General features: G+C 53.0%; 1 protein-coding gene across 1 annotated transcript in view; it reads right to left on the bottom strand.

The window, feature by feature from the left end:
* Positions 1-18,785, bottom strand: part of AP3D1 (adaptor related protein complex 3 subunit delta 1) — a 33,586-nt gene extending 14,801 nt beyond the window's left edge. Inside the window, 10 exon segments of the mRNA XM_005888348.3 lie at positions 610-659; positions 1,672-1,745; positions 1,866-2,005; positions 2,437-2,469; positions 2,472-2,565; positions 4,114-4,221; positions 5,396-5,476; positions 6,387-6,467; positions 6,606-6,701; positions 18,445-18,785. Of these exon segments, the coding sequence (XP_005888410.2) occupies positions 610-659; positions 1,672-1,745; positions 1,866-2,005; positions 2,437-2,469; positions 2,472-2,565; positions 4,114-4,221; positions 5,396-5,476; positions 6,387-6,467; positions 6,606-6,701; positions 18,445-18,540 (853 nt within the window). The 5' untranslated portion in view covers positions 18,541-18,785.
* Between the last annotated feature and the right edge of the window lie 5,295 nt (positions 18,786-24,080).

The following is a 24,080-nucleotide window of genomic DNA, read 5'->3' as shown; positions in this document are numbered from 1 at the left end:
CCCAAGTCCCATGCTCGCCCTCCCTCTCCGTGACCGTCGCTGATCCTTGGTGATACTCATGGCCCATGCAGTGGTCACGAGCGTAGGCCCAGGGCCAGGTTCCTGAGCCTCACTGAACTTATAGCTGCCCGTGGGTCTCTGAGGAGCAGTCCAAGCTCTGGGCAGGGATAGCCAATGAGACACTGAATCCTCCAGCCACCACCTCCCTCTGCCCGCCTATAGGAAACAGGGCTGCAGGGACAAGTGACCCACAGCTAACGGGCTCTAGCAGAGTTGTGTGGGAAGGGCATGCAGGTGCCCTCCAAGGACCCTCCTGGCTGCAGCTCCTATACAAGACACCACATGGGAAGCAGCCTGAGGCCTGCTCCAGAATGCTCAGGAAGACAGTCTCGCTGGTGGGGGTGCAGCGTTTATCACTGGAGCCTGAGGCGGCAGAGGTTCTGGCCACAGCAGTGTCCAGTTGCTGACAGGTCCACAGGGCCAGGCCAGGCAGCTTCCCAGGTGGGAACCTCAACTCCAGGGGTGTCTGCATCTGCTGGTGAGCTCCTGGGACCAGCCCCCTAGCCGGCGACAGCACCCTGATCCAGAGCGGGTCACCCCAGCACTCACCTGCGATGACGGTGTTGACACACTCGTAAAGAAGGGACATGGCAGACGTGCTGGAGACGGAAACAAGAGGAACCGGGAAGACGGAGGCTTCCTGCCTCCTGTTCACCCCAACAAGATCCCCAGGGAACTGCCTCAGGGAAAACACCGAGCCCAAGGACTCATCTTCTGATTCTGTGAACCCCATGAAAAGAAGCCAAGTTCCCCAAAGGCCCCTCTCTAGCAGCTCAGACCCCACCAGCTGGTTTCACTGTGACAGGGAGGTGGCCTGACCTGGCAGGAGGAACACAGAATCGCAACCCACCCTACCCCCTAGGGTATCCAAGGGTCACTCAGGCACCAGGCGTGTCCATTCCACGCTGATATTCTCCCAGTGATGCTTTAGTTCAAACCCACAAAGGTCAAGAGAATGGGCCACCAGAGTCGGGCCACGAAATAGGTCTCGAGACCGAAGGCCTCACATGAATGCTTTGAAAACCATGGCTACTTCATAATGACTGCTGATTTGTTTCAAACAACAACGGGGGGTTCCCTGGTGGTCCAGTGGTTGAGACTTCACGCTCCCATTACAGGGGGCCCAGGTTCGATCCCTGGTAGGGGAACGAGATCCTGTATGCTGGAACAGTTCCATGTGAACAAGAGTTCACATTCTGCAACTAAAGACTCTGAGTGCCACAACGAACACCCGTCACAGTCAGATAAACATACAAATAAAAGCAAAGCCAACAGTGTCCTGAGTCATTGGCCACCTCCCAGGGGATCCCAGGAGCACGATCTCCTGGCACTTGGAAGCTCCATCCCCACGATTCAACCACAAGCACCCCGTTTCCTACAACGTTCTACAACTGGGTGGGGACACAATCACCTCAGGCTATTCAACTCGACCAGTGAGAACCCCTGTGCACCAGAGCTGAGCAGGACAGCTCTCCCCAATGACCTAATTGTGGCTGTTTGCAGACTGGGGAAGGGAGCACCCAAGGACATGGCTCCAGGCTATGGCAGGCCTGCTCGCCACACTCCCCCATCCCTCCTGGGGGCGCCCTCCCACACCGGCCCCAGGCCTACCTGTGGATCAGGTTGGTGAGAGGCTCAATCAGCTTCTTGCCCAACCTTGGCTCCAAGGGGGTCAGAGCACCAAACTAGGGGATGAAGAGGCTGGTGGTCACCCATAGCAGGGATGGGACAGTGGCCTGGGGCCCTCACCAAGGACACCCAGAGGCCCTCTGGCAGTGGGTGGGGCAGGCCAGGAGAACACCTACCAGTTTAATAATCTTAATGAGGACCCAGTTGTTGGTGGAAGAGGTCATGAGCTTGAAAAAGAGCGGGGCAAGGGAAAGGTAGTTCTTGGGGTTGCGTCTGGCCAGCTCGCAGATGACGTTGACTGCTGCCGACTGGACTCCTGAGAAGGGAGGGCCCCCATCAGTAACACGGTGTCCTCTGAGGCAGGCAGCCACGCACTGTGGCCTATAGGCACGGCTCCCCCCAACCTGTACCTCGAGGGGTGTCCCCAGAGGGTCAGTCACTCAAGGTTCAGGACACCCATCCCACAAAACAACATCCCCGAGGAGCAAATGCAGGGTCTTCCAGCCCAGAAGCAACGCCACCCCAGGAGGAATGAACACCAACAGCACCCAGGGCTTGGTTTCTAAATCCCACACCAAAAACACAGAAACAGGGTGGTCTGGAGAAGGGCAGACTCCAGGTTGGTGGGAAAGTAGAGGAGGTGCCCTGGGAGGAGGGTCGAGGACAGGGTCCCAAGACTTAGCGCCCCTCCACAGGCCCTCAGATACAGAAGCCCGACAGGGCCCTTTCTAACTCAAATCAACATACCAGGGTCGGGATCCTCCAGCTTCTCCTTCAGGCGGGGAAGGCGGGGCGCAGGGATTCAGGGTACTTCAGGAACACCTTGTACATGATCAGCACCGCCTTCTTCCGGATATACGGCTTGGTGTGTGACATCTGTGGGGCAGACGGCATAGGTCTCCCTGCTGACACCCCTGTGCCCCACACCCCTCACCTCCTTATCTCACCTTCTACTGCCGGCTCACCTCCTGCTCACTTCCCACTGCCTTGTCTCACTCCCAGCCCCCACTCCCTGCTCCTCCCCCACCCCCTCACCTCCACTCCTTCCTGTGTTCATCTCCCACACCTGCCCGCATCTCATCTCTATCACCTGAAGGAAAACCCTCTCTCCAACTTAACTGGCTCCTGGTCTCTGAGCCCTGTCTGCACATATACTCCACTGCCCCCCTCCCCACCAAGCCCAGGACCACACAACAGGGTCTTAGAATCAAAACCTGCCTGAGTCCACGACCCCAGCCTGCCCTCAGGAGGCCAAGGTCCGCTTCCACTGTCAGCCCTGGCCATGAGCTCCTCTGGTTGCCGAGGCCTGTCCCCAGGGCAGGATGCTGCTCTGCACCCCCACATGGGACCCCAGAGCTCCTGCCCCGCTTTCAGGACTGTGCTCTGGCCACGAGGGCCTCTTGTCTGTAGGTGGGCACACTCCTCATCTGTTGGGGCCCTGGGAACCTGGCCTGAGAAAGCTGCCCTGACCTCCAGACCCAGCACCAAGACAAATCCCTATCGCCCTCCCGTGGGTGTGACCACCTTCACCTGAATGGGTCCTCACACCTCCTGAAGAGGGCCAAAGGCTCAGTACTGTTGGCTTTGTCAGCCAGGGTCTCTGTACAGAGTCTGCCCTGGCCGCTGGGAAGCCCAGGGACACGGTGTGGACAAAGGGGCGGGAGCGTGCGTGGTCACATCATTTATAAGAGGCCCCGGACCTAGAACAGCCTTCAAGACTGCAAACCAAGACTGGAGCACCCACACAGCAAACAGACGTCTGCACAGAACCCTCATGGGAGGGACGCACAGCCCTTGCACATGCTGTGACATGGTCAGATGGGGAGCCTCCCAATCATAGAGAATGAGGCGTTGGCGACCCTCTCAGGGCCATGAGGTCTTTGTTCTTTGTGTTTTTTTTTAGAGTCAATTCCAGTTTCATTTTTCTTTCTTAAATTAATTTTTACTAGAGTCAAAGGCTGTGATTTCTAAGAACACATCCACATTTCACAATAAGGTTCCTGCCCACCCTAGAGATCAAAGCTGGCTGGGAATTCTGCTTTTCAAATGAACAGAGCCGCTAGACATCAGACTGCACCCAAATGAAGATAAAAGGTGTCCTGGACAGAGACCACCTGACCGTGCTGCCCGCTGAGACCACTACCACTGCCACTCATGCCTCAGTAAGAACACAGCTGATGGGTCAAGCACCCACCATCACCCCCAGCCAGACCTCGCCCTTCCTGACAGGACCATTCCAGGGGAGGTGAGGTCAAAGTCGGGGCCATCAGGTGATGGAGGGAGAGATGTGACTAGGTGTCCCAGCTCACCCCAGGAACCCAGGCCGTTTCCACCCGCCCGAGTGCCCTCAGCATGACTTTACAACCAGGTTATCCCAGCACACGAGGCAGCAAAGGCAAGGGGAGGGCCCACTCCCAGACTCACCAGTGTCATGATGTCGTTGGCCAGGTCTCTGGCAAGATCTGGGGTAACAAAACAGGATAGGCCAGTCAGCGCAACGCCAGTGTCATACTGGCTGGGGCTGCTCAGGTCCTGGAAAGGGAATGTAAGGGTCAGAGGCGGGCGCCAACCACACCTTGCTGGGCCCCAGCTGTGTCTGCCAGCCCTGCCCTGGGTCTGGAGACGTGTGGGACAAGGATTCATGAGGAGCAGCCAGTTCCGTTCTGTCACCAAGAAGAGCTGGGATGGCTCTGGGGGGACAGAGGCGAGGGCTGCCCCTCGCTCCAGGTGTGTAACATGGCAAAGCTGCAGAACCCAGGGCCCTGACTGCCCAGAGGCACGCAGCAGGGGACCCCCACAGGGAGACACCCACAGATGACTCCTCTAGGCCCCTCTGCAAGTGTTGAGAAGCCTCCACTGGAGCCCCACGTCTCAGGGAGCAGGAGAACCAGCAGAAGAAGTGCAACTGCCCTGCCTGACGCCCCAGTCTGAGCTCCCGCCAACCTGCGTGGAAGCCCCGTCTTGGCACAGAGAGGGGACCCTCCCCACACTTCACATGTGGTAAAACGTGCACCTAGAAGTGTCTGAAGAGTTAACCTCCTAGACTGTGGTGATGGTACAAAAACATAGGCTCTTAAAGTTCACTGCAACCCTGGATGCGGAGACTGGGCCTCACAGCACATCCCTCCACTCAGAGTGACTTGCAGAGCCTGACACGGGCAGCAGCCACCTTATGTTGTGTGGAGGCCTCCAGGCAACTCCTGCAGCCTGCCTGCCCCACAGCGCCTGCCAGGGAGCCCAGTCACCTGTCCCCTGCAGGGTGACCACACCAGCTCCTGGGGAGCAGGCCTCCCCCAGCCATCTGAGGACCCAGAGCCACAGGCTCATGGCAGTTCTGTCCAGGAAGGGTGCCTCTGATGGCCCCCTGACCACTCTCAGCAAGAGCTGATCAAGTCCCCGGGCCAGGGCAGAGCGGAGCACTCACTGCTCTCACCACAGAGCTGAAAACCACTCAGGGCCGGAGACACACCAGCCGATGTCCAGCACCCAGTGGTCAGAAAGTGCCACCCCTCCCAGCAGATGCCCCCACGAGAGGGGGCAGGAGTCGCAAACAGTGACCGGGGGAAGTTCCCCAACACTAAGAGAACTTAAGAGAAGGGCCACACATGCTGCCCACCACTGTTGTTTCTGAGGAGGGCAGAGGCCATCCACTGCTCACTAACCCCCACTCTCCATGTGCTCCATGGCGGGGGTGAGAGGTCCCTACCTTGCGGATCTGGTTGGTGGTCAGCATGATGACGTCGGTCCCTTCGTGAAAGCACTGGGAAGCCGCGAGGTAGCCAATTCGCTGTTAGTGCAACAAACAGAGGTGTTGGGCACAAGGGGAGCGGGCCACACAGCCCTGGTGGGGAAGACACCCCGCCCCGAGTGCGTGGTCTCTAGAACACAGTGGCTGTCAAGTCAGCCAGCATGGCCTGTCACTGCCCTGCACATCCTCACCGCCTGCTCAGCAGCTGATGGAATCAATCTCACAAACACGGGATAACCACGGGCTCCCATCTCTGTGGCTGGGGTGGCCTGGAGACACACCCACACACAAACGTGTGACACTCCAACACACGGGCAGGGCACCAGCGCAACCTTGGCAAACCCAGCATCTCATTTCCTCACCAGGAGAAACTGGCAGGCAGCATGAATGACCAGGTCCCTCAGGAGGACACAGCCTCAGCTGCCTGCAGGGCGTGTTCCCAGGGAGAACCACGGGACGCCCCTAAACGGGCTGCGGGTGGTGAAGACTGCTTTCCAGGACATTTACTAAAGTGGGAGACGACGTGTTCAGTTGCTATAATATCAAGTAATAGGAAAGCAATGTCTCAAGGTGGCGCGCGAGTAGGCTCCGTGAGATGAAGGCAGAGGGTGCTGAGAAGCACCAGGACAACTGACCAGTGGCAGCCTCTGGGGGATGATCAGTGCCTGCCTGTGTTTTTTTTTTTTTTTGAAAGGTTACAAATTTAACTTGTATCACAAAATATATAACCACCCCTACAAACCTTAATTTCACTGACACTACTTAAAACGGAAAAGAAAACATGGTGTAAGTGGTGCTAAGACCTTGCTGGGCAGATGTATGATGGGAATGGGTCTCCAGCGGTTGCCACTGTGTCCCCTCCCAGCCCAGCCTCATCACAGGACACACGTCTTCCTCCCCCAGGACCCCACCCACAGGGTTCAGGACCCACAGCAGGCTGTCCCCTCACCTTGAATGTGAACTTGGAGGCGCTCATCACTTCGATGATGTTGAAGGCAGCCCAGCTGATATCGTAGCCCAGCATCTGCAGCTGTGGCAATAGAGCCAGGGTCTTAGGCTCCTGCCCAGCCCCCCTCCCCCAATTCCCTGGGCCCAGAGGATGAGGAGACAGATGAGGAGAGACGGGGTCTCAGCCCCCCGCCTGACAGAGCGAGTGGCCAGCACTCACATAGGTCAGCTTGCAGACCGCATTGGCTTTCACTGCGATATTGTCCTGCTTCAGCTCCTGCTTGATTTCATCGATGCACTGAGAGATATATTTTGCCTAAAATGAAAAAAGAAAAATTGAGGAGCTGCGAGTGTCTGGTGTCCCTTACAGCTCAGTTGGTAAAGAATCCACCTGCAATGCAAGAGACCCTGATTTGATTCCTGGGTCCAGAAGACCCTCTGGAGAAGGGACAGCCTACCCACTCCAGTATTCTTGGGTTTCTCTTGTGGCTCAGTTGGTAAAGAATCCAGCTGCAATGCAGGAGACCTGGGTTCGATCCCTGAGTTGGGAATCCTTTCCCCTGGATCCCTTTTCCCTGGAGAAGAGAAAGGCTACCCACTCCAGTATTCTGGCCTGGAAAAGTCCATGGACTGTGTATAGTCCATGGGGTCACAAAGAGTCAGACACAACTGAGCAACTCTCACTTTCAAGTGTCTGGCTGAAACCTAAGACAGACACAGAACACACAGTGTGCACTTCCATCGATCGGAAATGTCCAGAAGAGGCAAATCCAGAGACAAAGAATGAGCTCCTGGTTGCCAGGGCCAGGGAGGGGGGAGGTGTCTGCTAATGATGATGGACTGACGGACGTTCTGGAATTAAACAGAACTCTCTGAATCCACTAAAAACCACTGCATCATACACATGAGAGCAAGGAGTCACACTGTATGGGTACGACAACATGGCTGCTACCCTGAGAAATCCTGTCAGTGTGATGAACTGCCTGGGATCCCCCACGGGCCCTCCTCCCGAGGGGCAGGCAGAGGGGTTGGGGGAGAACAGGAGCAGTCCCCAGATGAGCTCACCAGCATGTTCTAGCCCCTGAAGGACTTGTGTTAGTGACTCATGTGGGTGAGAGGGCCCATGCCCCTGCTCACTCTGGGGCCAGACTGTCCAGACAGTGTAGGCACATGAGGGCCACTGCGGGGTGGGGGCTGTCCGCCTCCAGCCCTTGTGGCCCCCCAGGTCCTCCAGGACCAGCCACACTGGGCAGGTGGCACTGCAAATTCCCCTAGGGCTCCCCATTCCTGAGTCTGCGCCACCAGCAGCCTCTCCTGCATGCATCACGGGTCTGTGTGTGGCCCCACCCTCCTCTCAGTGGCACTCCAGTGTATCTGCGCTCGGCTCCATGACCACCACGTGTCCACTCTCCCAGCAGGGCATGGCTCGGAGTCCTCCCACCTCCCCACTTTTCCGACACACTCTGCCATGGGGCAGGGCTCTACGTGGACACATGTTTTCAATTTCCCTGGGTTTCCTCACTAATCCAGCACTCACACTAGAACGCCAATCAAAAGCCTGGATTGGCACACGAGGCCCAGAGCAAGGAATGTGCCCCATGGGACACAAGGCTCCCATCCAGAGACACGCACAGATGTTACAGTGGCAGTAGCAAGAAAACCCAAACCTGCCAACATGGGAGTCCAGTTGTCACCAGGCTGTGGGGGAGTCTGGTGCCCGCCCCGCCTTCCCAAGAGTGGGAGGAGCCTGTGATCTGACCAATAGCAGAGTGGCCAGCACAGGAGCCCTGCTCCCAGTGGCTACACCCTGCATTCAGTGTCACCCCAGACCTCTGGGGGCTCCAGCACAGGCTCCTGGGGAAGGAGCCCCCAGCCAGTGTTTGATATATATTCCATGACAGAGTCAGACAATGGAACACAAGTCACCAGATCCTTCCAACAGGCTTCCAATTACTAATCCCCTGGAGCCTCAGTCCCATCCCTGTGCAGGGATGACCCCTTTCTGCACCCTGGACCAGCAGTTAATGATTTAAAAGGGAAAGAGCAGAGAGACCATCCCAAGCGTGGAGAACCCGGCCAAGCACACAGCAATGCAGACCTGCTTCTGCAGTAAAAGTGACGTCGCTCAGTCGTGTCCGACTCTTTGCGACCCCATGGACCGCAGCCTACCACGCTCCTCCGTCCGTGGGATTTTCCAGGCAAGAGTACTGGAGTGGGTTGCCATTTCCTTCTCCAGAGGATCTTCCAGACCCAGGGATTGACGGGCCTCCCACACTGTAGGCAGACGCTTTACCGTCTGAGCTACCGGGGCAGACACTTTACCGTCTGCAGTGCCCAGGGGCAAAAAGGTGCTCACACACATATCCTCACATACTGGCACCTCAACACAGATGCTGGTCAGCTGGTGAAAGGCCAGCATACCATGCTCTCTGCATATGATTTCCAGGCGGCCCAGGGACCCCTCGGCTTAGGGAGGCCAGGCAGAGTTCACTCCTGCTAACATCTGTGCAGCCATCCTCAGACCAAGCCTCCCACAGCCCTGTCTGCAGGTGACTCTCCCAAAGCGCAGGGCAGGAGAGACCACTGGGTCCTGCCCCAGCTTTCATCCTGGCGGAACACAGCCACTGGGAAGTGAGGGGAGACAGGAAGCAGGAGGAGAGCCTCACATGAACCCTGCCCCATGGACCCCAGGACCCCGTCCCCACCAGAATACCGCACACAGCCTGCACTGCAGCCCACTGCAGGGCACACGGAGCCAGAGCTCCAGCCCAGACAAGGTCACCGCCCTAAAACACACCCCTCCCTGTAAAACCAGCACTCTGCAGAGAACACAACAGAATCCAGAGTGTCTGCAACACACCATCCACAATGTCTGGGTCACAGTCCATAATTATTCAAATCTGAAACAGGAGGGCGTCCCCAGTGACTTAGTGGTAAAGAACCCGCCTGCCAATGCAGGAGACAGGTTCGATCCCTGGTCCGGGAAGATCCCACACGCCACAAGTCATCTAAGTCTGTGTGCCGCAACTACCGAAGTCCATGTGCCTTAGAGCCCATGCTCCACAAGGGAAGCCGCTGCAATGAGGAGCCCAAGCGCCACAACTAGAGAGCAACACCCACTCCCCACAACCAGAGAGAAGCCGCGCGGCAACAAAGACTAAAAAAAAAAAAACACACGCTTAACTTTAAAAAAAACTAGAAACGAAAAATATAACCTACATCCAAGAAGAAAAACAAAAGATGGACAGCAAAGACCAACCCTGAGATGTCTCTGGGGATGGAATGAACATACAGAGATTTCAACTCAGCAACTGTAACCATGTTCTCAGGGCCAAAAAGAAAACATACTCGTAATGAATAAAAAGAGGACATCTCACAGAGAAAGGAAAGCTACACAGAACCAGGTGGAATCCTGGGAAGGGAAACAGCAGGGACTGAGGAGGGAGCTGAAGCTGAGGAGAGGGGTGGCAGCACGACGGTGGGACAAGAGGGACGCCTTGAACACAGCAGAGTCAGAAAAGAGTGCAATAAAGGTGCAGCAAGCGTGCACCTGAGACCCAGGGAAGCAAGGACAGAGAAAACAGCCGGAAAACAGCTCAAGTCTACCCAAATTTGGTGAAAGACACGAACTAACAACTTCCATAAACCTAACGCCGGTTCTCCGCAATATGAAACACAAAGGAAAATCACACCCAGACACATCACAGCAAACTGCTGAAAACTGAGACTAAGGAGACAGTCTTCAGAGCAGCCAGAGTAGCAGCCAGGAGGAAGCCCTGAGCTGGGGCAGGCGGGGGCTCAGGGCTCCCCACCCAAGACTGCCCCTCAGAGACGGAGGAAGAGTAACCACCTCCCCCATAGCGACCCTGCACCTCAGAGCACCCCTGGGGCAACAGCTGAGCCCACAGAAGTGACTGACCCGAGGAAGGAAGACCCTTCCTCAACACTAATTTTTAGCCACAACACAAGTGCACAGCGCACAGGCTTGGGGTTCCTACAGGCAGGACAGGGAGGGAAGGACTGTAAAATATTAAAAGGATCTGCTTCACTCAGGAGTGTTTAAATATTTATCTAAAACAGAGTTACACATACAAAGTTAAAGTAAGGAACATGGGAGAAAACAGTATACTAGTCTTTGTAATCTTATTTACATGCAGCATTGCTAAAGATGAGGTATTTTTTCTCCTTTTTACAAAGAAGAAAAAAAAAAAAGGCCAGGGTGTACAAAGGATCTAGATCCGGTAAATTACACAGGCAGACGTAGGAGATATTGCAGGGAGGGTCCCAGACCACCGCAATACAACGAATATCGCAATAAAGTGAGTCACACAAACTAGGTGGTCTCCTGGCGCACATAAAAGCTACGTTCACGCTATGCTGTAGTCTGCTGAATGCACCACATCACTGTGTCTAAAAAAACAACAAGCACACACCTTAATTAAAAATACTTTATCGTGGGACTTCCCTGGTGGTCCAGTGGCTAAGATTCTGAGCTCCCAATGCAGAGGGTCAGGGTTTGATCCCTGGTCAGGGAACTAGATCTCGTGTGCCACAAATAAGACCTGGTGCAGCCAAATACAATTTCAATGCAAAAAAAAACCACTAACCATCATCTGAGGCTTCAGCAAGCCATCTTTTTTGGGGGGACAGGGCAGGATCTTAGTTCCCTAACCAGAGATCAAACCTGGGCCCTCAACAGTGAAAGCACAGAGTCCTAACCACTGGACCATCAGGGAATTCCCAGCAAGCCATATTTTTGCTGGTGAGGGTCCTGCCTCCATTGTGGACTGGGTGGTTGTGGCAGAGTCTTAAAACCAGTCAACAGTGAAGTCTGCAGAGTCAATGGCCTGTTCCTTTCACAGATGGCTTCTCCATCACGTCCAATGCTATCTGATGGCATTTTACCCACAGGAGAACTTCCTTCACAGCTGGAGTTGATTTTCCCAAACCCTTATCAACTAAGGCACATAATATTCCACCTGCTTTGTTATCACTTCCACAAGTGATCGTGCCACGTCTTATGTGGGTGAGGTTTGTGGAGCCCCAAGACAATTTTGAGAGTAACACCAGATTTGCTGACCGCAGATCACCATCACATAATAACTGTGAAAATTCGTGAGAATTACCAAAACGTGACTCAGAGACACAAAGTGAAGGAATGCTGTTGGAAAATGTGGCAACATGCTTGCTCACTGTGGGGTCACCAGAGACCTTCCATTTGTGAAACACGCAATACATGGAAAGCATGATCAAAGGGAAAGCAGTAAAATAAGGTCTATCTGTATTAAAACAAAAATTAGAAGCCATTTTAAGATCAAAATGGCATTTGAAGATACATGGCTATGTGTCCTTAACACTTGTTTCAAAAACAGAAGTTGGTGATGCGAACATGATGCAATTCTCACCCCTCGGCCTGTTCTGAGCAGCCACACTTCACCACGGAGCACACAATGCTGAGATGGATGTGCAACCACAAATTTATCCAGAGCAAAGGACACACGCCTGGTATGAACCCGGCAGCTATAGCCATCCAACCCTGTCTGCTCAGAAGAGCCCCCTGGGTCACTTAAGACACCCCAAGATCCCCAGAGGAGTGGGGTCAGACCTCGAGGGGTCGACACAAAAGCTGCCCCTGACCCTGATGGGTTGGCAGCATCAAAAACCACACACCTGGACCAGGGAATCTTTTAAAAAGACTTCTTTTTTTAAAGAGCAGTTTTAGGTTCACAGCAGAACTGAGTGGCAGGTAGAGATTCCCGGCTCGCCCGCCCCTACGTATGCACAGCCTCCCCAGCAGTGCACATCTGTACAATCGATGAACGCACACAGACACGTCATGGCCCAGAATCCATAGCTGGTGTCAGGGTTCACTCTGTGGGTCTTGACAGATGTATGTGCACTGATAGGCACCCAGGGTCACTGTATTACTGAACAGAGTCACTGTCCTAAACCCCGCTGGCCCTGCCCACCCATCCCCCTCCCCATAACCACTAATCCTTCTACAGAGCTCCACCTTTTCCAGAACACCCCAAAGCTGGAATCACAGTGTGGAGACTTTTCAGACAGTTTCTTCCACTTAGTCATGTGCGTTTAAGGTTCCTATCTATCTTTCTGGGGCTTGATGACTTCTAACCCAAGTAAGCAGCATCGTCAGGATGATCTGTCCACCTCCTGGAGGACATCATCTCACTTGCCTGGTCCACTGACATTTCCAAGAGGTTCTCTCCGAACTGTCATAAATATGTGGGTCTTGCCATCACCCTCGGCTGCCTGCAGGGTCCCCGGCTCTGGGCCCAGAACCCCTCGACCCTGCTCCTGTAAGCAGCAGTCCTCAGACTCCTGGGAGAGGGGAGTTACTGGACATGGTTGAGGTCATCACCAGAGATGGACATCTATTACGACAAGGGACCAAAGAAGGCTGTCTCTGTCACTCCATCTACATTGCCAGCAACAACCAGCTGCCATCTACTACGATCATCACTTCAGTAAGAAAATACACTTTAACCCCAAAATGTAGGCAAGGCAAGTCAGTATCAGAACAAGAGAATTCTGACAATGTACAAGCTGGCCCACAATGAGGACACTCCCCCAGGGAGGCCATACCTAGGGAGACAGCAAGAGGGGGTGAACCCGTCTTGCCTGTGCCCATCGCAGGCCCAGGACTCAGCGTGGATCAGCTGCAGGGGCCACAGTCAAGTCTCAGACTTTCCAACCTCCCATCCCATCTCTCAGCGAGGTCCCACAGCAAGGTTCCCAGAGAGGCGACCGCGCCCCCGGGGGATGCCAGGCCCCACCTGGGACATCTGTGTTCATCAGGACTGGGGGCTCCTGGCACATGAAGGAGCCAGGGAGGCTGCTCCACACCCCAGTGCCCAGGATGGCCCTCTACCCCGAGGATGACTAAGTCCCTGTGTCTACAGTGCCGAAGGGGGAACCGGCCTTGAGCCTGCCTTAGCCACCTGCAGCCTTTCAACCTCCTGGAGCCCTCACGCAGCTGGGTATCCTCAGGGGCCACACAGACCCCGCCCCCCCCAAGACTCGGTCCTCACAGCTGCCGCCACCCATGGCATCTAGGCCTAGAATGTACCCTTGAAAACTCCCCCAAGTGACGGGACAAATGCACAGAAAGAGGCCCAAATCCTGAAGAGACAGCTTCACGGAGTCAGCAAAGGGTGCCACGCCAAGGAGAGGGAAGGCAGGGAGGCCCCGGAGCTGCTGCTCGAAGCAGAAGCCATAGCAGCCCTTGTGGTGGCCACGGCCCAAGAGGACACAGCCAGGGGGAGGCTGAGGCTGCTCCCACTCCCACCACCGTGGCCCGCCCTCCTGTACACGGTGGCACATAAATGCCCCAGGTGGGAAACAAGCCAGATGTCCAGCAACAGTCCAATGGATAAAGGAACCCTGGTGTAGACAGGCAACACACCCCTGTCGGTGACGGAAATGAACAAGTCATGATGGCCCTTTCCCATGGCAGAGAGTGACAGCGGCCGCTGCAGATGACCAGAAGCAAGCAAGACTATCCAGGGACACACATATTAAGGAGAAAGCTCTGAGCAAAGCAAGGAAATGACATGCAGAGAACTTAGCACGATTACTATCACAATACTTACACTGTACAACATTTAATTCAGGGCAGGTGCATCACATTCTGCACAATAAGAATTAGAGAAAAACAGCACAAATCTGGAAGACACACCCTGTGGGCTGCCTAGGAAACACTTACCATTTCCCGCCCCGCCCCCAACCAACCCTGTGACCCTAGTGGGGTCCCACAACTCAGTTGGGTTCTGACACACTCTGCCAGGAGTCAGCACAGACCCCACAGGTCTGCCCCCACCGCACACACCAGCCAGCTGTAAATCAGGGTTCCCAGAACCCCCCTTGCCTCAGGGAAGCACTTACTTATGTTTTCCAGCTTATTACATAGTAAGGGCACAACAAAGCAAACAGATGGACAGCTGGCCAAAGAGGCAAGGGGGGCAGGGCGCAGGGGCCCAGAGGCAGGACTTCCGCCCTCACAGCAGGCAGTGTGCCACCCCGCACACAGGTGCTTTCACCAACAAAGAATCTCCCTGAACCCCACACTTCAGAGACTCTCATGGAGGCTTCATCACAAATACATGATCCATCGTTAACTCCACCTGCAACCCCTCCTCCTTCTCTAGAGGACTGGAGGGGAGTGTCTGAAAGTTCCAAGCTTCAAACCATGGCCTGGTCTTTCTGGTGCCCCAGTCCCAGAGTCACCTCATCAGAACAAAAGACACCCCATCTCCCAGGAAACCCCAAGAGACTCAGCAGCTTGGGGCCAGGAACCAGGGGCAGAGACTGAACACCCCAACCGGGATGCTCCCAGTTACTTCTGTTGCCTAGGAAGCTACAAAGGCTCCCGGAGCTCTGCCACAGGAGCAGGGACAGGCCTCCTTATCTCACAACAGCACAGGGTCCAACAACACAGTGACAGCACAGGGAACAAGGGACACCTAGAAGAAGGGGCAGCATTATGGAATCCAGAGGAATTTTCCTTACCAATTATGGTCAGGGGATCCCGCGCCTAGGGGACACTGGGGCGTATCTGGGAACACTGTGATTATCAAGACTGGGGGAGGCCTGGCATCACACAGGTGGGGCCAGAGACGCTGCTCAACACCCCACAGTGCCCAGGACAGCCCCCCTCAAAGGATGACCCAGAATGACGTCAGCAGTGCCAAGGGGGAGACACCCTGACTCAGGTAACAACTTGTTTACTAAACTTCCTATCTTTAGTCTCCTCGGAAGTTTTTAAAATAGAAAGTCTTACAGAATAACCAAAAGCATGGCACCAGACACAACACAGGCTTCAGTAACTGTCCCTAGGGCAAGGAGCGGCAACCCTGCACGCACCTCACGGCCCGAGGAGCCCCACACACCCTGGCAAGGACTGAACCCCAGGAAACTGCATTTCTGAGGTCAGAGACTCTAGAATAACAGCACTTCGTACAGTTCAATCTTAATCCCAGATTATGCCCAATTTCAAAATACCACTCCACAGTTAACCCTTGGTGTTGCAGGGGACTGGTTCCAGACCCCCAAAGACCAGAATCCTCAGACACTCCAGTCCCTCGTATACAATGAACTTCTACATGATGTACACACATCCTCCCGTTCACTTTAACTCATTGCGAGATGACTTACAACACGTGACCCAATGCAAGTGCTGTGTATTCAAATAGTTGCCTGTGTGCAGCAAATTCAAGTCTTGCTTCTTGGAACTTTTTGGAATTTTTAAAAATATACTTTCAATTCAGTTGGTGAATGCAGAACCTATGGATACACACAGCCAACTATACACAATTAGGACTGAATTTTTCAAATTCAGAAACTTCAGTTGAGTGGGTTAGACGCAAGCTCAGACCCCACACAAAAACTGACACTGACAACTGCAAGGTGCCACCTGATGCAGTGAGCTGGGACACAGACAAAGTGGAACCCACTAGATTGCTGGGGGCCGGGGAGGCGTGCACCCACACTCAGAGGGTCGGTCCTCAGGGGCATGGACAACACTCAGGAACGGCTGCCACCATAACAGGGAAGACCAGCACAAAACCTTAACAGACAGAATCTCCCTCAAGTTCTATTCAGAGAAAAAAACTCTCAAACTGATTTCTGGGAAGAAGTATTTTACCTTCTCACTTTCATAAACACTGAGCTTATTACAAAAAGTTATGCATATAATTTAAAAAGACTGAAAGAAAAGGTTTCCCCCCAAATATGAAAAGTACTCATAAGAATTCAATGTTGAAAATCATTTGTTTTTTCCTAGTTATACACAAGTTTCAGAAGCAAGGACACTCCCAAGCGACTCTCCTCACCTGCCCACATGACCTGGTGCTGTATATCAAGGATTGTTACTCAAGCACCCCAGAAAGATGGGAATCAGCCCATTATTTTTCAAACTTCTTTGACTCACTGTAAAAAGCACGTTTTCCATGGTAACCCCACTCACAGGCATGCACACGCTTAGTACCACAAGCAGAAGCAAAAGTTTCACAGTTACTCTGCCAGGGGTCCGGACTTCCTGGATTCCTCTTTGGGGAGCTCACAGAAGCCTGCGTTATAGGCACTCAACAAGATGGGGAGGTAGCCGTCCCTCCCACTTTACACTAGGGAACTCTCCCCAGGTCACTCAAATACGACCAAGAACCTGGATTTGGGTCTCACAAAGGTCACATGCTAAATCATGATGCCATTCCATCTGGCTTTTTTTAAAGTCACTGCCAAGCCTCACTTCCATGGTGCCACAACAGGAGTTTTAAGCTACAATCTATTATAAACAGTAAACTCTGAGGGAAAACCACACTGCTGCCAGTCTTCCTTGGAATAGGGGGGTGGTTTGGGAGCTAAGAGTAACCCCATAGCTGCCTGCTGTGCTCCCCAACATCTGGAGCCAGTCATGACTGACCAGACCACGGCTCTTCTGATGAGGGACCCTTGAATCCTGAGCCACATCCCGTGGGAATTGCCCACAGGCCTGGACAGCATCTGCGTGGAACCCAGCCACCACCACCATCAAAACGCCAAATAATGGGCTCCAAGCCTGAGGACTGAGCCATCAGTTCCTACCAATTCCGAATGAATAGAGCACGATTCAGGGCACTGCCCCTGATGACAGGCTTGCACCCTAAAAAGCAGACGCCATAAGTGGAACTCGCATTTCTCCAGGGCAAAGACCCTCGGCCCCTCCTCAGAATCTCGGAACACACTGCTCAATAACACCCACTACCGGAGGCGGATCAGGAGGTCAACCAGCACAGAAAAAGAAATCTGAGGGCACAAACTCCTTTCACATATTTGCTTTGCCATGCCCTGGGGTCCGAAATGCAGGCCGACCAGCTATTCTTTCAAAGAGAAACTAAAGATCAGACCAAGAGTTCACTACTGTTGTGACCAGCGGAACTGGCCAGAGTGTCTAACACGATGCAAAACCTAGATGTAGCCAAAGAAGGGAAGGTGGGCGAGTTACAGAAATGAACCAAAATAACCTAATTACATTTCAGCGAGGTCACACCCGTTCTGAAAAAGTGCAACAGAGGCAGGAACTCAGGCTCTCCACAGGACAGCGCCCGGGGCTCTTGGTGCCTGCCAGCGAATTCCTTAATGTCCCCGCACCTTTCTCTCGGCCCTGCTGGCTTCCCCGGCGCCATTGTGAGGGCCGGGCAGGTGGCACCTGGTCGTGGGACCTGTCCGACAGCTGCTCTCCATCGGGGAGCCTCTCTCTCAGGCAAGGAAAAGGGGACTCGCTCCAGCCTGCCATTGTTAAGTGCAGGTTTGGGTCTCCCTCCCCGGAAGCCAGAGGTCTGGTGGTCACTAACTGTCCCCATTCCTCCTAAATCTAGGTCACAGGGTGGCGGGAGGGAAGAAAATGGTGACCACTGTTACAACATTACTTCTGGAAAACCTTTTCCCCTCTGGCTTTCGGGTGTCTAGTTGAAGTCCGCTTCCCTATTCCAGGACTCCTGAGCTGCTTCCTTATTTTGGCCTAGAACGTCGGCTGCCCCACCCCTTACCCGCTAGGAGGGGCGGCCCCACCTTCTGGGGGACTCGAGCCCAGGAGGCAAGGCCAATTCCGGACCAGACACCGGGGAGCAACCTGGACGTGCGTTTATCCCAGAAGGGGTTTCCTCCGGGGGCAGCCCGCAGAAGAGGAGGGTCCCCCAACAAGGAGTCCAAGGCCTGGGGCGGGGCAGGGGGCTCTGCATCTCTTTTGAGCAAGAGATACCACAAACACATTCAAGATCGGAGATCCGCCGCTAGCGAGGGTGAGGACCTGCGAAGTCTCTTCCAGGCCACCCTCGGGGAGCGGGAGACGGGCCCCCAACTCCAAGAGGATAAACTGAGGCTCGGAGAAGGAACGGGCAGAGGTGCGGAGGTCGAGGCCGCAGGCAGACGGGGCTCCAGCCGGGAGCGGGGCCGCGGGGGCGGGCGGGGGGCCGGAGTCAGGGGCAGAGCCGGGAACCGGGTCGGGTCGGACTGGGTCAGAGTCAGGGCGAGAGTCCGGGCCAGGGTCGGCGCGCTGGGATCACCTCGTCCTCCTTGTGGTTGCGGATGCCGCGCACCAGATCCTGCAGATTCTTGTCGAACATGCGGTCGATGCTGCCCTTGACCATCTTGAGGGCCATCGCGGCGGCCGCCGCCGGGCTCGAGCCCCGGGAGGCCCACGGCCGACCGCCCTGAGGGAGCCCAGGGGCCGCGCTTGCCGTCCGCGGAGCGCTGTGCTGCCGGCCGCCGCGGCGGGGCGGACTCCCAGGCCAGGTCGGCGGCGGCTGGCGGGGCGGCGGCGGCAGCGACCCGCTCGGCAGGCCGCGCTCCCCACCACTCCGGCTCCGCGCCGCGCCGCTTGCAAATGGCGGACAAGATGGCGGCCGGTCAGCTGACGGCGGGAGCCCAGGACCGGCGGCCCGCCCCCGGAAGCCCCGCCTCCCTATAGGCCCTGCCTCTTCACGCCTAGACGCCGCGTTTCCCTGACGACGCCAGGCCGTCCAATGGAAAAGCAGACAACGCCCTCCGGGCGGCTCAGCCACGCCCCCTGCGTGTTAGCGCTCTTCCCCCTCATAGGTCAGTGACCTCCGGAACTCCACCTACTTCCCCGTTCCGGAATGTTACCACGCCCTCTGTGCGCGCCTTCTTGCCCCACCTCTCAACTCTGTGACAGACGTGGGCGGGGCCTGCTGTGGGCGGGGCGCCCACGTGGAGCTTCTCGAAGAGGTTCCCTGAGAAGAACGTAGCTCCGCCCTTTCTGATTCTAAAAGCTGACGTTGTCAGAGAACCTCCAAATCCCGCTCCGCGGCGGACCGGTCTCGTACATCCTGCACGTGTCACAAAATTCTGTGATATGGGGAGTATATTATATGGGCAGAAAGATTGATGGCAGGAGGAGAAGGGCAATGAAACGGTTGGATGGCATCATCAACTCAATGGACATGACTGAGCAAACTCTGGGAGATAATGCAGGACAGGGAAGCCTGGCATACTGCTGTCCATAGGGACACAAAGAGTTGGACAAGATTGAGCGAGTGAACAACAGGAATTAACGTGCCCATGTGGAGAAATTGAAATCCAGAGATAGGACTTCAACCCATTCACTCGTTCTGTGCTGTGCTTAGTTGCTCAGTCGTGTACAACTCTTTGCGACCCGATGGGCTGTAGCCCGCCAGGCTCATCTGTCCATGAGATTTCCCAGGCAAGAATACTGGAGTGTGTTGCCATGCCCTTCTCTAGGAGATCTTCCCAACCCAAAGATCGATTGTCGGTTTCCCTTATTGTAGGCAGATTCTTTACCGTCTGAACCACCAAGGAAGCCCAATTCACTCCTTCAACTAACATTTATTGAGTGCCTACTGTGTCCTAGGCCTGGCAAGTGAATGAGATACACTTGGTTCCTGCCCACCAGAATCCACCATGAAAAAAGTAAAAAAAGCAAGCCACAAACTGGGGTAAGATATTTAATACATATATTGGAAAAGATTTATATCCACAATATAGTTAAACAGAAAATAAAGCAGAACCAAACAAAAATTCCTACAAATTGTGAAGAAAAAGACAACCCAGTTAAAATATGGCACAAGTTGTGAATACACACTTCACAAAAGAAGATATGCACATGGCCAATAGGATGCCCTATCTCAGTCATAAAGGAAAAGTAAAGTTAAATCACACTGAGGGGAGCTTCCCTGGCAGTCCAGTGGTTAGGACTCCATGCTTCCACTGCAGGGGACATGTGTTCCGTCCCTGGTCTGAGAACTAAGGTCCCACACATCGCAGGGTGTGGCCTAAACTTAATTTTGGCCGTATCTTTTAAAGCTAATATATGTATGCCCTCTGACCCAACAAGTCTACCACTGTTCCCAACAGGAAAGCATGAATACATCCACCAAAGACTGGAACAAGAATGTTCACAGTAACTGTATGTCAGTCAAAAACTCAGTCAAAAGGATCCAAATATCTATCAACAGAAAATGGATACATAACTCTCTGGTATAACTTTGCAGCAAGGAAAAGAACAAAGTACTAACAGAGAACAAAATAGGTGAAGTACACAGACACAATGTTGAACGTAATAAGCCGAACATAAAAGAGTGTACACAGCATGCTTCTACTGATATGATGCCCAGTTTCATGCAGAATTAATCTATGGCAGGGTCTTCCCTGGCAGTCCAATGGTTGGGGCTCCATGTTTGATCCCTGCTCGAAGAACAAGGATCCTGCATGCTATGAGGTGCCAAAATTAATCTATGATGAAAGATTAACGTGCATGCACAGTTGCTCAGTCATGTCCAACCCTTTGCGACCCCATGGACTGCAGTCCACCAAGCTCCTCTGTTCATGGAATTCTCCAAACAGGAATACTGGAGTGGATTGCCATTTCCTACTCCGGGGGACCTTCCCAACCCAGGGATTGAACCCATGTCTCCTGCCTTGGCAGGCAGATTCTTTTACCACTACACCACCTGGGAAGCCCCAGCTTAAGTAACATCATAGGTTAAACAAGTACACAAGGGAGAACTGAAAACTGGATAAAATAGGTTCTGGCATAACCACACAATGGATTCCTGACCAGCTATTTAAAAAGAACCGTAGTTGGTAAATCATTGCTATGGGAATTGCCCTTCCACCCTAAACAACTAGGGAACTGGACAAAATATATAAAACACTGGTTTTCAGACAGCATACAATAGGCAGTGGAGAGAGGGAGGAAACAAACAGGATGAGCCCCAGAGCTGCCCCAGAATTCTGTCTGTAAGTGATTTCCAGGCTGTAGGTCAGGGAGGGGAAACCCAAACAGAACACAGAGTTTTCATAGTCTGAGGAAACAGAGATGGGAGGTGACAGAGGTCAAGGTGGCTGGAGGGTGGTATGCTGGAGAACAGGGAACTATTTTAAGAAACTGCTCTTAAATTTTCACAGGGGTGCCCTCAGGTCTTTGTTTGAATATCCAGCTATAAGTGCATGTGGTGAAACTTCAGGAGGCCAGGCAAAGAATAAGGCTGGGAAAAGGACAATCCCTGAGAGCTCATCTATAGTGGGACTGCTTGGAGAACCTGCCAGCAAAGGTGGAGAGGGACTTCTCTGGTGGTCTGGTGGCTAAGTCTCCATGTTCCCAATGCAGGGGGCCCAGGTTTGATCCCTGGCCAGGGAACTAGATCCCACATACTGCAACTAAGACCCAGAGCAGTCAAATAAAAATAATTATTATTTTTTTTAAAGGTGCAGTTAGTTCATTGAGTCTGTGAGTCATCCAGTAGGGACCTCAGAAATTTTGTGCTTCATTGTAGAATGAAGTCTATTCTAACTGTTTTGGTCTTTTTTTTTTTGGCCACATAGCATGTGGGATCTTAGTTCCCTGACCAGGGATCAAACTCATCTCCCCTGCGGTGGAAGCGTGGAATCTAAATACTGGACCGCTGGGAAAATCCTGAGATTGATTTTACATCATATTTGAAGTAAAACAATAGTATATGGAGAATGGGAGGTACAAATAGAAATGTAACCTTGTAAGGGTCTTATAAAATGTGCGAAGTAGTATGTTTTAACCCCAGTCAGATCCATAGAAATAGGAAGTAGTTGGTGGGGGCCAGGGGCTAGAGAGTTAGTCTTAAATAGGGCAGAATTTCAGTTTGGGAAGATGAGAAACTTCTGGAGATGGATGGTGGGGGTGGTTGCCCAAGATTGTGAATGTACAACTGTCACTTAAAAATGGTTAAGATGGGGGCTTCCCTGGTGGTAGAGTGGATGGGAATCTGCCTGCCAATGCAGGGGACATAGGTTCGATCCCTGGTCCGGGAAGATTCCACATGCTGCAGAGCAACTAAGTCCGTGCACCACAATTATTGAGCCTGTTCTCTAGAGCCTGGGAGCTTCAACCACTGAGCCCATATGCCATAACTCCTGAGTTCAGTGTGCCCTAGAGCTCATGCTCTGCAAGACAGTAGCCCCTGCTCACCTCCGCTACAGGAAAGCCCACACAGTAACACAGGAACGAAGACACAGTCGAACCAAAATAAATCAACAAATACACTTTTTTAATGACAAAGTTGGTTTCCTTTACTGATTGGCTGGACTGAGTGGTATGTGTTCGACGATTGACTAAACAAACGTGGATATGTAACCAGGTGGGATGTAGAGCTGCCGTTTGTGTGTCACTCACTCAGTCATGTCTGACTCTTTGCATCGCCATGGACTGTAGCCTGCCAGGGCCCTCTATCCATAGAATTCTCCAGGCAAGAATACTGAAGTGGGTTGCCATTTTCTTCTCCAGGAGATCTTCCCGTCCAGGGATGGAACCCAGGTCTTCCTGCATTGCAGGCGATTTCCTTAGGAAGCCCATCAGTTCAGTTCAGTTCAGTTGCTCAGTCGTGTCTGACTCTTTGTGACTCCATGGACTACAGCAAGCCAGGCTTCCCTGTCCATCACCAATGCCTAGGAGTCCATAGGATCCAGCAATCGCACTTCTGGGCATATATCCAGACAAAACTCTAAATCAAAAAGATGCATGCACCCCAGTGTTCATAGCAGCACTGTTCACAATAACCAAGACATGGAAACAATCTAAGTGTTCATTAACAGAGGAATGGATAAAAATATGGTATATACAACATTCAATATAGACATATACATATTGTATATTCATATACAATATGGTATATATACAATGGAATATTAGTTAAAATAAAGAATGAAATAATGTCATTTGCAGCAACATGGATGGACCTAGAGATTATCACATTAAGCAAAGTAAGTCTCCATGGGGTTGCAAAGAGTCAGGCCTGACTGAGCAACTATCACTCACTCAAATTAAGAAAGAGAAAAACAGATACCATATGATATTACTTATATGTGGAATCTAAAACATGACACAAATGAACATACCTATGAAACAGACTCACAGACATAGAGAAGAGACTTGTGGTTGCCAAGGGGGAGGAGGAGCGGGGGAGGGAAGGATTGAGAGTTTGGGATAAGCAGATGCAAATATTATATATAGGATAAACATCAAGGTTCCAATGTACAGTGCAGGGAACTATATTTAATATCCTGTGATAAACCATAATGAAAAATAATGTGAAAAAGAGTTTATGTATAACTGAGTTAATTTGCTGTACAGCTGTGCAGCAAAAATTAATACAATAGTAATTAATACTATTAATATAATAGTAAACCAACTATACTTCAATTAAGGGAAAAAAAAAAAAGCAGCTCACATTTGAGTGGTTGTTTAACCCAGATAAACTCATTCTCACCTCACTGCCCGCCAGGAGGAAATGACCCCACTTTCCAGATGAGGAAACCGAGTCCTCTGAGCTGAGCCTGGCCCGAGCCAGTGGGTAGAGCCTGGATTCCCTTTGATGGTGCCATCCTCCTCCAGCAAGCCCTCCCTGATGGGCCCTGACTCCACAGGGCTGCGATCCTTTAGCTGCTGCAGAGCCCGGGACACAAGAGTTGCTTATAAAGGCGAGGTAACCATGCTTTGTGGGTGCTCTCACCCCCCGCAACCCTCTTTTCCAAGGCTGAGAGACAGAAAGCAACGTTCCCAGGGTCACTGTGGCAGGCCTGGCAATGATTCTATGTTGGTGGGGGTGGGGCCACCCCTCCACCAATGCCTGGCCCTGCTCTGAGGTAGGGGTGTGCTCCCCCCAGGGACCTCAGGCCAGCCCTCCTCCCC

This window comes from Bos mutus, chromosome 7 (assembly GCF_027580195.1).
Source record: "Bos mutus isolate GX-2022 chromosome 7, NWIPB_WYAK_1.1, whole genome shotgun sequence".
In the NCBI taxonomy this organism is placed as follows: Eukaryota; Metazoa; Chordata; class Mammalia; order Artiodactyla; family Bovidae; genus Bos; species Bos mutus.
This window is presented reverse-complemented; position numbering and strand designations above follow the sequence as displayed.